A 14,863-nucleotide genomic window follows, 5' to 3' on the forward strand; every position below is an offset into this window, starting at 1 on the left:
CATTCCAATCCCCTACAATGAGAAGAACATCTTTCTTTGGTGTCAGTTCTAGGTCTTCATAGAATTGGTCAGTTTCAGCCTGTTCAGCATTGGTGGTTGGTGCATAAAGTTGGATAACTGTGATGTTAAAAGGTCTGCCTTGGATTTGTATTTAAATCATTCTACCATTTTTGAGATTGCATCCCAGTACAGCTTTTCCCACTCTTTTGTTGACTATGAGGTCTAGTCCATTTCTTCTACGGGATTCTTGCCCACAATAGTAGATATGATAATCAACTGAATTGAATTCTCCCATTCCCATCCATTTTAGTTCAAGGACGCATAGGATGTCAATGTTGATTCTTGCCATCTCATGTTTGACTACATCCAGCTTACCAAGGTTCTACATTCCAGGTTCCTATGCAGTATTCGTCTTCGCAGCATTGGACTTTCCTTTCACTTCAAGGCATGTCCGAAGTTGAGTGTCCTTTTGGCTTTGGCCCAACCACTTCATTAGGTCTGGAGCTACTTGTACTTCTCCTCCACTCTTCCTCGATAGCATGTTGAATGCCTTCCCACCTGAGGGGATCACCTTCCAGCGTCATATCTTTTAGCCTTTTGTTTCTGTTCATGGAGTTTTCTTGGCAAAGATATTGGAGTGGCTTGCCAGTTCCTGCTCCAGATGGATCGCGTTTAGTCAGAACTCTCCACTATGACCTGTCCATCTTAGGTGTCCCTGCATGGCAGAGTCCATAGCTTCTCTGAATAACTAAACCCCCTTCACCACGACAAGGCAGCAATCCGTGAAGGGGCGCATCAGAATAGATCTTTCATATAAAGCTGTGTTTTTTCCATCTTTGTACTCACATCACTCATAACGAAAGCTTTAATAAAGTTTTATTAAGAATTACCTATTCTGTACCATGCTCAGAAATTGCAATAAAAGAGCAAGTAAAGAAAAAACAGATGGCTATTATTGTTTTACATTCAGTTTCTAGACAGACATGAAGAACAGTTTAAGTTTTGTATAACAGGAGTAACCAAGCCAATGAAAATAACACTTGGCTGAAGTTCACTCAACTCCTGAAGCTCTGCAAAATCTCTTTGATATCTGTCTACATATTGAGGGGAAAGTAGTGTTTAATTTGGTGCATCTGTCTTATAGATGAATCAATAAAAAGTCTCATGTTAAAGATTAAGGGTTGTAACGTGTCAGTAGTCAGAACTTCAGTAGGCCCATTGGATCAGCACAAGTGCTGAATCACCATTCAACAGTAGATATATTCTGACTGATATAACTGGATTCGGGCCCAACACTTATAATGGCATACGATTCTTGGGACTATGGTCCAAATCACCAAAAGCATGGAACATCACACTGACTTGTCAGGTATTCTGGCACAAGGCTATGAGGGGAGGGAGAGGATGGCAAATGAAATGCAATACAGAATACAACCACTAGGTTCAAACTTCAATGCATGCAAAATAAACACAGTGACTATTTCAAATGCACTGCTGATGACAAATGTCTTGACACAGAGGTAAACTCATTGACACAAGTAGTATAATAAAAACCTGTTATCAGAATTTGTAGACTTTATTTAACATTGCATTTTGCTTTTGTTTCACCTGACTGCTTACCACTAATGGGATTTTTAAAATCTTTTTTTTTTTTAATTAGGATTATGGTTTCAAAGAATTATCCAGTTTGCATGTCCAGTGTTCACTACTCAGGAAGTTGTAGTCCAAACGACCAACTTAACCTGTCTCTGCTATTTATAATCCATGCCCCTCTACACCATCCCTGGCAATCCTTACCAGGTGGTTCCTGTCAGCTTAGAGAAAATATCTAGCATCTGATGAAATGTACTCTGGAGTGTAAAAAAAATATGTAGTAATGGATGTGCTAGTCTTTAAGGGTCTAGCTTCTGGACTGGCTTTGGTAAGTAGCACCACTATCCACGTCAGTCACGTGGAGTATTAGATAGTGAATTATTAATCCCATTTCTGTAAATACCGTGGTGAAATTTTGAGGAACCAAATCATTATTAGACTTCCACATGATGCTGGGCAGCAGTAATATCAGTACTATCCAGACACTAAGGAAAAGGATGCTGGCTTCAGTGTGGAATATAGCGGGCATGACGGTATATATTATCATTGGCTGTAGCACTGAGATGTGGAAAGCAAATTTAAACCACCATATTATATCTTTCCAAGAACGTTTGTCATCGTTCAGAACAGTCACGAGAAAAGAGAGGAACAAGAAATAGAAACTGCACATTTAACAACAATCGAGATTTCTGGGATAGCAAAAGAAACACTTCAAATCCAGTTTAAGTAACCAGACATACCACCTTTTTGAGATATGTGAAAACTGGATTTGTAAAAAATTATCTTCTTCTAAGGGCAATCTGGGACCACATTGCTTGCCCAAAGATACAGAGGTTGGCTTTTCTCTTGGGAATATAACACCCAACCTTTGGCTCCATAGCCAGATACTTAACTCACTGAGCTATTGAGCAAGTGGTAGGAAATAACCTTACCTGAAACCCCTAACAGGCACTGCCAGTCTGAGTTCACAACAACACTGCTGAGGTTGCACGATCAGCTTTGGAAGGGTATTTTAGGACAAACTTCTGACAGGGTTGCTGGCTAACATTCTCTAACTCCCACTTTCTTCAGGTCACATGGCAGTTCCTGTTTGGTTCAATGGTTTGTACTGCTCTAATTAATTTCTTGCATAAATCAATAAAACCAACCTCTTTAAAAAAGAGTTGATAATACTGATCTGATTAGGCAGCTTCCTACATTCCCAAAGAAAGGACTGAAAACTTTTTCTCTGGATATTTTGTGGAGTTAATGTATCAAAAGTCTGAACTATTATTCATATGGAATACATCATTTATGAGGGCTAATGAAAGAGAAATTTGGAAATAGTCCTTTTCATCAAATATATAGTCTATTAGGGTAAGTTTTATTTGAGTTACAGATGTGTAAATGAAAAATCCAAATTAAATATCACTTGTGAAAACGATATTAGGATCTTGACTCCATCACACATGTTCCCACCTCAACTCTACCTCCATATGGTAAACTATGCTCATTATATACACATAAATTTTATTATGTATTTTGCTATTTTTAAATATGCAACTACAAATGGCTTTTCCACATCAAAAGAAGACCATTAATATTTGATAACAGGAATTATTTACCTGAACACTACCATTCACTTCACAACGTTATTTTACTGTTCACTGCATACGTCATTATTTTACTATTCATTTCATAGGTGTATTTCGCAAGCAGATAAAAAAATGTAGAATACCTTTGTTTTGAATTTACCTTTATTTCTGCCACTTTGGACTTCTTCTGCCAGTCCCAGACAGTCAGCATATGCTCATTAGAGTCATCAATCACACACAAATGCGTACCCGAATCCTGATGGGAGCAAGCAACAGATTAAGTTTAGGTCATTATACTGTGTGACAGCACACAAGAGACAAGTGCAACAACAAAAATCTCATAAAATCATGCAGAGCAGAAGACATTTTCTTTTCTAGCTTTGTTAGGGTATTTTGTCTATTGCAACAAAATCCTTGTACTTTAAATATATCCCAAGTATAAGATTTGCCCAAAATTCAGGAATGTTACTTTTTATTTTTTGAGGAGAACTCTCAGAAGTCTCCATTCGCACAACCAATGGCTAGGAGATTCTGGATTTCCCAAGGTCAAGATTAACTGTAACAGATGGACATTCAATCAGCGAACACAAATTGGATAATTTTCTATTAATTGCACTTGTTGGACAAATGCTAGCACCATCACTAATTCCTGGGCATCTAAAGTACTGCACCTTCCCATATAAGCCTCCCCAGGAAGTAAGATTTTCAGAAAAGGCTCTTCTCTCAGTCTCACCACTTTCACAGGCATATATGGTGAGCATTTAAGAGAAAGCCTTTTCACGGGCTGCTTCTAGGCTATGGAAACTCCTTCCACCAGAGCCTATACTCTCCCTTTCCCCTCCTTGTTTTCTTCCACTGGCAGATAAAGATTTATCTTTAGGCCGCAGACTGTGCTACAGAGAAAGGAGTTTTTAACAGGGAAGCTGCATTTTAAATTTTAAAAACTGTTTTCTTGATATGTGTAGCTACTTGGGTTATTTTTCTTTGTTTTGCTAGCTGCTGATGCTGCTATTTTTACATCATTTTAAATTGGTATTTTAATGGTCTTTTAATATTATATGTATAACTGCATTTTTAATATTGCAATTTATATATCTATTTTTCCTCCTCCCCTGTCCACCATTTCTTATGTAGCCTTTGGTCCCTGAAGCAGGAATGTAAGTGAAATAAGTATTAAATACGGATTATGAAAGTTCTATCAGGCATGAGATTTTGGGAATCCACAGCCTCCAGAAATCTGCAGGAATTCCCCCACCCTGACTTCTAGGGATTAAATCAAGAAACCAAAGTCCTGCCAAGTATTTTCAAGTTCTCAAGCTTATGAATTCAGACTCAGGAAGACATTTTTATCCTGGGAAGATATCAGAGAAATGGGTGGGCAGGACTATGCTCTGTGGGAGTTGCAAGGGATATAGGTGTAGCAGTCTCTTCCCACTGCTTGCTCATGAATCCTGTCAAAAACACAAGTAGACCCATACAACCCCATGTCTTATAGTAATGGATTCTTGAGTGCTCTTGCCTGTAAACAGGATGGGAGAAGGTGGCAAGTTTTATTTTTGTAGGCCTTGGGAAGATTTTAAGCAATTTTTGTGTGTACTTTTTTTGTAAAGCATGCAATAACTGTTCCATGAACCAGTAAAGGCAGTAACATTGGGTGAGCTGTTTCTTACTTCATTACCATCAATCAGCCTGTTCTTCTGCGCTTGCTTTCTATTTGAGTTTGTAAACTTTGGGAAAAAAACATGATGAGGAAAAATGTTTGGTGTCCCAGTCTCATGCTAGGAATAAAATATGTTGCAGGAGTTCAAGAATCTTCAGAATCTATGCGAGCACAGCCTGTCTTGGGGAGTTTATATATATATGTGGTGGCGCTGCGGATTAAACTGCAGAAGCTTCTGTGCTACAAGGTCGGAAGACCAGCAGTCGTAAGATTGAATCCATGCGACGGAGTGAGCTCCTGTTGCTTGTGCCAGCTCCCGCCAAACCAGCAGTTTGAAAGCATGTAAAAATGCAAGTAGATAAATAGGTACCACCACGGTGGGAAGGTAAAGGTGTTCCGTGTCTAGTCTTACTGGCCACGTGACCACGGAAACTGTGTACAGACAAACGCTGGCTCTACGGCTTGGAAACACCGAGCACCACCCCCTAGAGTTGGACATGACTGGACTAAATGTCAAGGGGAACCTTTACCTTTACTATATACATATAGATGAAAGTGGAATCGAAATAGTGGTCTATCAAAAAATCAATTTCATTAGCATAGTTTTGTGTGCTCAGTAAGAGATGTTTTCCTCCATAGGAGGACCAGAACACATAGCATGGCTGGGCGACACGGAGGTTCCCTTTTACTTGCCAAAAGATGCACTTTTGCAAAAAGTGAGAACTAATTGATCTGCAAACCCATACAAGTACTTAAACCTTTCTTGATTAAGGCTATATAGCAGAGGTGGATGACTGTGGCCTTCCAGATGCTTTTTGGTCTCATCAGCCCTAGGCAGCATAACCAATGGTGACACATTCTGAGACCTACAGTCCAGAAACATCTGTAGGGCTACAGTTTCCTACTGTCAGTTGGATGGCTAACTAGCAAAAGACACACCATCATTTTGGCGCTAACTTTAGCCTGGCATATAATAGGCTGTAATAATAAAAGACAGAAACAACAAGAACAAAAAGATGTGCAAGTTTTCCTTACTGCTTTGGAAAAATCCAGACAGCCCACTCCACGCTCGAAAGTCCCAAGTCCAATAACTTGCAGAGTCATCAGGCTCACTGAGTCCCAGACTCTAACATGGGGCTGCAAAGGCTACATGAAAAAACAATTTGATAGAAATGGGTTACTGAAGGACTAAAATGTTTGATGCATGCAAAATTCATTACATTAAACAGCATGATTGCTGTTTAAACACCATCAGTGACTGAACTGTGTGCAAATACAGACCAAAGTGAAGATCTCAGAATGATAAAGATAACTAAACATTTTGCAGATTTTCAGGTTTCAAAATATTCTGGCAGGACTTCAGAGTGAAATCTTAAATATGTCTACTTATAACATTAAAAGCCTTCACTTTGTCAAGGGGATTACTTCCACCTCGGTGGACAAAGAACTGCAGTCGTCACAGGCTATTGGTTATAACTTAATGTCCTGTAGGAACATATTTTTAAAACTGAGCTATAGCAGACCTCTTTAAGGAAAAAGAAAAGGGAAAAAAGAAAAAAAAAGGGGAGAAGAAAAGGCTGTTTGGTGTGAATAAAAGAAACAGAATCATGTGGCACTTTAAAAAGACTAATTTTGTATTGTATGAATTTTGCTAAAAACACAGCCCACTTCCTGAGACATGCATCCCAAAAGCATGAACTGTAATAAATCCATTCATCTCAATGCTACATAACTCATAGTTTGTTGAAACGGGCCAACATGTCTATCCTTGTGGGAATAGATATTAGCAAGCAAAGAGTAGACTCTGTAGTTGAGTCCTTTGAAAGATGCCCATTCTATAGGGATTCCCTGTGCTCTAATTCCTACTATATAGCTGTCCCCCAAACATTCTTCTGAGGGTGCCATACAGGGATGGAGAACCTATAACTTTCCAAACATTGTTGGATTGTAACTCCCACTCGACTTAGCCAGCATAGTCAAAGGTGAAGGATCACTGCAGAAAACAGGAGCATAAATTGCAATCCTTATATAGCCACTGCCATGTGATTAATATAGTGTAGGGATACAAAAGCCATGAACAAGCCAATAAACCATGAAATTGGCAATAGAAACTAATACAACATGAAAGCATCTGTAAAATTATTTTTCAGCTGGTAGCCATCTTAATATGTTACAGTAAATGGAGAATCTGAGTTGCAGCAGGCTGATGACTATTTGACACAAGTTTTGGTGAATTGTAGCCTACTTCTTCAGATGCGAGTAACAAATGAAGATGCAATGATTCTTCAGCTGAAAGGAAGCTGTGAGCTGATATAAACTTACTTCTTTCTAGTGAATTAGCTTATATAAGGCCATACTGCACAGTGCCAGTAGACTAAGTCTCTAACTTGCCATAGAAAACCATTGCTATTTTTTTAAAAAAATCTCACTGTAAAGCCAGACTGCCCTACTGCCTTTGAAGAAATGAATTTATGACTTATGTACTGACCCTAGACCAGTTCCAACAGCTATACACAAGCTTGTTTATAAGTATTAGCACATTGGTGTGTTATCATGTGATCCCCCCCCTTATGGCCAAAATCTTTTGACCTTACTTAAGTTAGAGAATGAGGTCAGGTTTCTTTTGTCTTGAACAGCCACAGTTCCAGTAAGAGTAATTTTATCTTGATGGTGGTGGTGAGGGTGGAACCTGACAAAATAAAGAGTCATGGGTCCCTCTGAAGATCACTGTGAGAAGAAGGCAATACATACCACAAGAAAAGAGGACATACATACACACGATAAGCAGTAGAAGGAAGAAAAACAATTACTGAGATAGTATTTCTTAAACTTACTCTTCCATCTTTGTCCACACCAGCTAATTGTCCGGTGGCAATCCTGATTTTGTCTGGATGAACAGCAAGGCTAAAAGAAATGATGTCAACATTGAAGTCAATTGTTAAGAACAACATTTACAGTATCAATTTGCTTTTTCTAACTTCCACTTTAACTTAACTAGCAGCCTGGACAGGGAGACTTTACTGGCTGCATTAATAGCAGACATGTTCACTGTTAATGACTCTCCTGATTGGCATAAAGGCCCTTTGATTTCAAGCATCATAAAGTACTGATGTTCCCTGCACCAATATTTTCTGAAGTGAGTCTATATGACCAGAGATTGACCTAGGAATGGGGGAAATGAAACATGGGAAACACAGTTCTCTTCTTTACTAAACCTGTTGGAGGAGGGAAAAGTATTATGTACCTTGCTTGAAGCAAAAAGCTAAACTTCATTTACCTACTCCTCACATTTCTATGCAGCCTGTCTTCCAATAAGCTCAAAGTGTCCTAAGTGTCTTTTCTCCAACCCACTTTATCCTCACAACAACCTAGTGAGGTAGATTAGAGAGAGTGTGACTCAGACTCAAAGTAGCCATGTTAGATTCATGGTCAATTTGAATGCAAATCTTTCAAGATCTAATTCAACACCCCACCCACTGCACCACTATCAGAGTGGAACAGTCTTCTGCAATAGGGTATTTCTAGAGTCCAGGTTCAGGGAAAGTGGCTCTGCTCTTTCTTCTTACTAGGTCATGTTGTTTCAATCTGGATTGAAAACTGATGCTACAGTATTTCCATTTCTGACACATCATGTTCTATTCTTTTCTTGAAATCATGGAGGATTGGTGAAGTGCCAGATGATTGGAGGAGGGGTAATGTTGTCCCTATTTTCAAAAAGGACAGAAGGGAGGAACTGGAGGACTACAGATCTATTATAGTGACATCTATCTCAAGGAAAATTCTAGAGCAGATTGTAAAGTGGCCATTCTGCAAACACCTTGAAAACAATGTAGTAAAAACCAGAAGCCAACACAAACTTGTCAAGAATAAATCTTTCCAGAAAAATCTTGTCTCATTTTGATTGGGTAGCCTGCCAGGTGGATGGTGGGAATGCTGTAGACATAATATATCTTGACTTCAGCAAAGCCTTTGACAAAGTGTCCTATGATATTCTGATTAGCAAGCTAACTAGGTGTGGACTAAAACAACCTCAGTTGTTTACACAATCATAGTCAGATGCTTATCAATGGCTCCTTCTCAAACTTGGAGGGGGTAACAAGTGGGGTACCACAAGGTTCAATTCTGAGCCTAGAGCTCTTCAGCATTTTCATTAATGACTTGAATGAGGAGGTACAAGAAATGCTTATCAAATGGAGGAATAGCTAATGCCCTTGAAAAGAGAAACAAAATTCAAGAAGATCTTTGATAGGCTTGTGGACTGGGCTGAAAACAACAGAAAGAAATTTAACAGATATAAGTGCAAAGTTCAATACTTAGGAGGGAAAAACAAATGCACAATTATATGGGAGATACTTGGCTTCGTAATACTAAAAGTGAGAAGGTTTTTGGAATTGTTGTAGATCACAAGCTGAATATGAGCCAAGAGTTTAATATGGCCGCAAAAAAGGTCAATACTATTCTAGGCTACATTAATAGAAGTATAGTCCCCAAATCCTGTGAAGGATTATCCTCTATTCGGCAATGGTTATGACTCATCTTGAGTATTGTGTCCAGTTCTAGATACTGCGCTTTAAGAAGGATGCAGACAAACTATAACTAGTTCAGAGGAGGGCAACAAGGATGACCAGGAGTCTTGAAACAAATGAGGAGGAAAGACTGAAAGAACTGTGCATGTTTAGCTTGAGAAAAGATTGAGGAGAGATATGACAGCATTTTTGAAATATTTGAAATATCATCATACAGAGGAGGGGCAGGTGCTGTTCTCGATCATCCTGGAATGCAGGACATGCACCAGAGATATGACAGCAAGTTACATGAAAACAGATTTCAGTTGAATATCAAGAAAAATTTCTTAACTATTAGAACAGTACAACAATGGAACCAATTACCTCAGGAGGTGGTGAGTGCTCCAATGCTACAGGCATTCAAGAGAAAATTAGATAACCATTTGTCAATTTTTTTTAATTTGGATTCCTGCATTGAGCAGGGGGGGGGGAAGTGTTGGACTCAATGGCTTATAGGCCCCTTCCAACTCTATTATTTTATGATTCTATGGCTATACATACCTAGAAAAAATCAGAGCTGGAGAGTACACGGGAAAAATGCCAAGAAAATATCATTAGTTATAACACTACACCTCAACAAAACAACATCTAAAACACAGATGCATTATGGAAGCATGCACCAACCATTTTACACAGTCTGTATGTCCCAAGTAGTGGCGCTGAGTCCGTTCTTCATAATTAAAGAGTACTACTACTGATGCTATGAAATAAACAATTTCTCCAGTAGGAAGGAGGTAAACATTGGCTCGGCAGTCCCTTCCACGATAACCATATCTTTTTTTTTTTAAGTTAAGGCTTCTTTTAAACAAGATGAGTATTAATGAAAACAATACATCTGATAATGTGAGTATTAATTAAAGCAATGTATTCATGAAGGCTTTCATGGCCGGGATCTAATGGTTGTTGTGGGTTTTTCGGGCTCTTTGGCCGTGTTCTGAAGCACTGAGATCTATGATGACCAGAGCACAGAGTGCTGTCCTCTGAAGATGCCGGCCACAGAGACTGGCGAAACGTTAGGAAGAACAACCTTCAGAACACGGCGAAAGAGCCCGAAAAACCCACAACAACCATTAATTAAAGCAACCAATGTGACAAACAATTAATTGTGGAAGGCTGCAGTAACATGAGAGGACACTTCCTTCACACTATGAGTCTGGATCTCTGAATTTACAAATAAACATACATATGCTCACAGACGGGGACTCTTAGCTTTCTGCTTTTCTTTTAATTTTTTAAGCAAGTGCCACCTTAATCTGAAGCACAAAGTGTGACAACTAGGTAGTTTTTTCAGTGGTGTTTGCTTTATGGAATGCACTCTCTAAAAAGTATACCTGTTCCCCCCCACATTGATGTATTTTCAGTACTTGTAAAGACTTTACTAAACTTCCAACTTTTCCATATGCTTTTCATATTCTCTCATTCTGGATATGGTCACATCAGATCGATACCATATTTTTTGCTTATGCCCTTCATCTTGTGCTATTTCTTTTAACTCTAATGAGTTGGTTTTAGCTCTCTGTAGCAAAATCCAGTTTGTTGGGATTTCTATCCCCTCCTTCACTGTAGTCTTCTTAGCAGGAGGCTTTCTGGGGTGCTGAAGGAGCAATGGCAGTGGGGAGGGAAGACAGGGGCCTTCTCTAGTGAGGTTGGATCTTGTTCTTTCATGAACAAAAGTTCAATACTAGATACAGACTCATGTGCCTAATTGAATTTGAATAACAGCTGATAATTGATTTTATTATTTGCTCACTTTTGGCTTTTACTCTGGCATTAAAAAACCCATATATGTAACTTAGATTTTTAATATATATATATTTTGAATTCTTTTACACGGTTACCCAGAGAACTAGATAACAGGATTGTTAATAACTATGGGTATGTAAATCAGCATTCCAACAAGTAACAGCAGCCTAGAAAACCCTCCTGCTATAAGAGAAAATGTACCCATGAAGCCAGGGATGAGGAGAGTACACAGAAGAATGAAGCATAAAAAGCATGTCAGTTTGTAAACCTAAAATGTGAAGTTTTCATTAGGTAATAATAGAAGTCACTGCACTACCTTAACTGATTTTGCAGCCCCAGGATTGCATCAGACAGCAGGCCTTCCTATTGCTGCATTCCAGGGAGGAAGTGTATCAGTTCCATTTGGCCTTTTAAAAGAAGTGTGTGAAAATTCCGAAAGCTCCTTGCAAGGTGGCAAGACACCACTAAGCAAATCCAGAATCTTGGAAACCTCTTTCAGGATTCCAGCCACAGAACAGACACCTTTAAACTTGAGTTTGGAATCAGATATTCTTTGCATCACAGAAACATGAAAAAGAGGCCCAGTGGAGGAGGAGGAATGATTAGGTGTTCAGGAACTAATTTATTCCTTTTTCCCTCGTTTTGCACATGCAAATCCTAACCACCCCCACTGCCTTTTATTTTTGAAACTCATCATGATTGCAGCAGAATGTCTCCTCTGGCATTTTTATTAACCACATGGAACCTTTAGGCAGTTTACAATCAGTGTCAGTTCTTAAAACAAAATGCAAAGAAAAAATAGCAGGTGACATGAAGGAGGAAAGAATTCACAAGCCTTCAGATTATTCCTGATTTAACCATGATTAAATAGGTGCCTGTCTATTTCACAGAATTATTTTAGATCAAATCATACCTTTAATTTCAAATTTGGTAAGGAGACTGGACAGTGCTGTACTTCCACTGGGCTTAGTAAATTTTATTTCACTAACATAATTTTATGTGGAGGAATATTTTGATTTCTATAGAAATATTTCTATAATGTCCAACAGAATAACATGTCTGTTCTTCAAAAGCACAGAAATAAAAGCAATGATTATAAAAACCCATTTGGGTTAAAAAAAATTCAGAATATCAGTCAAGGAATGTATCTGGCATCCAGACTATACAAGCTATGCATGAACTAAGAAGTGATAAAAGAACTATTTATACCCTGAAATGGGATGTTAAACCAATTCACCAAAAATGAATATTATACATCCCAATAGGAAGGGTTCGCATTTACAGGTAAAACCATCAAGGACTGTGGACACTCACCTGCTTAGACTGTTATTCTCCATGCACAAGAGGATAACAGACCTTCAGATGCAGAAGGAGGAGCTACTGTAATCCCCTTCAAGGCATGTTGATTCAATACACTTTTCAAATGCCTGAATAGGACTTAGGGTTTTATCTTATAGCACAGTTTGGCAACAAACAGAAAAAAACTGGATCCTAGCTTATGATCCTGAATAGCTAATACAGATGGGCACAAACTACAAGTTCACTAGTTTGTGCCAGTTTGTTTTTTGGCTTACCAGATGTTTGACCCTTCCCAGCCTTGCCTCCTTTGATGGGCACCCACTAGAGGCAGCACCCCGGCTTCCCTGCCCCGCTTCCTCTGGGTGCTGCCTCTGAGTGGGCACTCACTCACCAGATGAGGCGAGGCTGGGAATCACCAAACACATGTTTGACTGAAAAATGAACCGGCACAAACCACCGAACCGATAATTCACATCTATCTCTAGCTGATTCACAGAACGAGAAACAGGTTTTGATTTTAATTTGCCTGGCAGTTTTCTGAGCAGCTGAGAAGCCTTACATGGTTGTGTGTGTGTCTACAAGTGTTTATATACATGTTTGCTATAAATAAAGATTTAAAAGAGCCGCCAAACACTGGCAATATGGGGAAAATATGGGGAAGTAGAAAGAAAAAGGGAAAGGAAAGGCCACAATTCCCATCCTGGTCTTGATAATCAAACATTTCCCTCACCCCAGGTGTAAATTTTTGCTCACATGTGGGATCTATTCTCTTCAAATTTGTCATTTCTTTAGCAAGCAGAATGACGAAGGAATGGCACAGTGCTACCTGTTTCTGAGTAAATGGGGGGGGGGAAGGGAGAGGAAGAAGAGGACCAGGAGGAGAACAAAATCGGTAAGATTCTGTAGATGGCTTGTACATGTGGCTTTGGCATCACTGATTGTTTGCTTGTGGCAACAAATGTTGTCTGTGAGGGAATGCAAACCAAGAGGGAGAAGATTCCATATCTCTGTGTTAATCCAATCAAGTGGGAGAACATCTGTAGTGTTGAGCAGAAAAGCAACTCAGTGTCTAACATTCAGAAGTATTCAAAGCATTAGAGTAACTGTGTGAAAATACCTGTGCCAAGCTGCAAGACAGATACAGCCAGCAGAATCAGAATGAGGAATCTTGTGAGCAGTTATTATATGAAAACCTATGCCTCATTCTTTAGTGACTGCAAAATTATTATTTCTGGCTAATTTTATTAAATTAAATTAAATTAAATTTTAAAGGGAAATTAGGGGGAGTACTGGGAAAAAAAAGAGGTTACTTACCTGTAACCATAGTTCTTTGAGTGGTCCTCTGTGAATTCACACATATGGGTATTGTCTGCGCCTGCGCTGACTCTCTCGGAAGATTCTAGAACTAAAAGTAACAATTTTATGATATGATCCTCCACGAGGTATATGCTCCTCCCACCCACCATCTTCCCTAATTCCTGAATTTTATCTGCCAGGTATGAAGGAAAGAATTAACTAATTACATAATTAACCCATGACGGATAGAGGGGAAGGATGGGCGGGTTGTGTGAATTCACAGAGAACCACTCAAAGAACTATGGTTACAGGTAAGTAACCTCTTTTTCTTTTTCATGGCCTCTGTGAATGCACACATATGAGTGACTAGCAAGCTGCACTTACCGGTTGGTGGGTCGTCACGGTAAGAAGGATGACAGGGCAGCTCTGCCAAATGCAGCATCCTGGCGTGCTCTGACGTCCAGCCGGTAGTGTTTGACAAACGTGGACAGTGTGGACCATGTAGCAGCATGACAGATGTCAGGAACCTCGGTGCCACGTTGAAAGGCAGTAGAGGTGGACAGTGCCCTGGTTGAATGAGCTGTCAAATCTTCTGGAGGGGATTTTGCCGACAAGTTGTAAGCCAGGGAAATAGTCTGTACAATCCAGCGTGCTATGGATTGAGAGGAGGCTGCGGCCCCCTTGTTTGGGCCATGAAAGCAAAGAAAAAGTTTATTGTACTTTCTGAAGGTTTTTGTCCTTTCAACATAGAAGGCCAGGGCACGTCTGACATCGAGGTTATGAAGCATATGTTCCATCGGTTGGTTGAGGTGGAAGTCGGAGATCACCTTCGGGAGAAAGGAAACATCAAAGTAAAGAGTCACTTTATCGGAGTGGAATTGGATAAAGGGAGAATCGCCTTGGAGAGCTGCGAGCTCGCTAGCTCATTTGGGTGATGTGATTGCAATGAAGAAGGCCGATTTAAGGGTCAGGAATTTGAGGTTGATAGATGCCATGGGCTCAAATGGAGGCCACATCAAGGCATTAAGAACCAGCTGCAGTGACCACTGAGGGGTGATATGTTGTCGAGGAGGGCGAATGTTGTTGAGCCCTTTGAGGAATTTCTTGACAGTTGGGTGAGAAAACAACTTTGA

The 14,863-nt window shown here is 39.6% G+C and overlaps 1 protein-coding gene across 4 annotated transcripts in view; it reads right to left on the minus strand.

The window, feature by feature from the left end:
* The window catches only part of EML4 (EMAP like 4), a 217,329-nt gene that overhangs the window by 51,538 nt on the left and 150,928 nt on the right, over nucleotides 1-14,863 (minus strand). For all 4 annotated transcript variants that reach the window (XM_020803724.3, XM_078380879.1, XM_020803725.3 and 1 more), the window contains 4 exons: nucleotides 10,017-10,166; nucleotides 7,662-7,731; nucleotides 5,863-5,973; nucleotides 3,328-3,423 (listed from right to left, as the gene is read on the minus strand). In XM_020803724.3, the coding sequence (XP_020659383.3) occupies nucleotides 3,328-3,423; nucleotides 5,863-5,973; nucleotides 7,662-7,731; nucleotides 10,017-10,166 (427 nt within the window). The remainder of the gene's footprint in view (nucleotides 1-3,327; nucleotides 3,424-5,862; nucleotides 5,974-7,661; nucleotides 7,732-10,016; nucleotides 10,167-14,863) is intronic.

This window comes from Pogona vitticeps, chromosome 1, assembly GCF_051106095.1.
Source record: "Pogona vitticeps strain Pit_001003342236 chromosome 1, PviZW2.1, whole genome shotgun sequence".
NCBI lineage: Eukaryota > Metazoa > Chordata > Lepidosauria > Squamata > Agamidae > Pogona > Pogona vitticeps.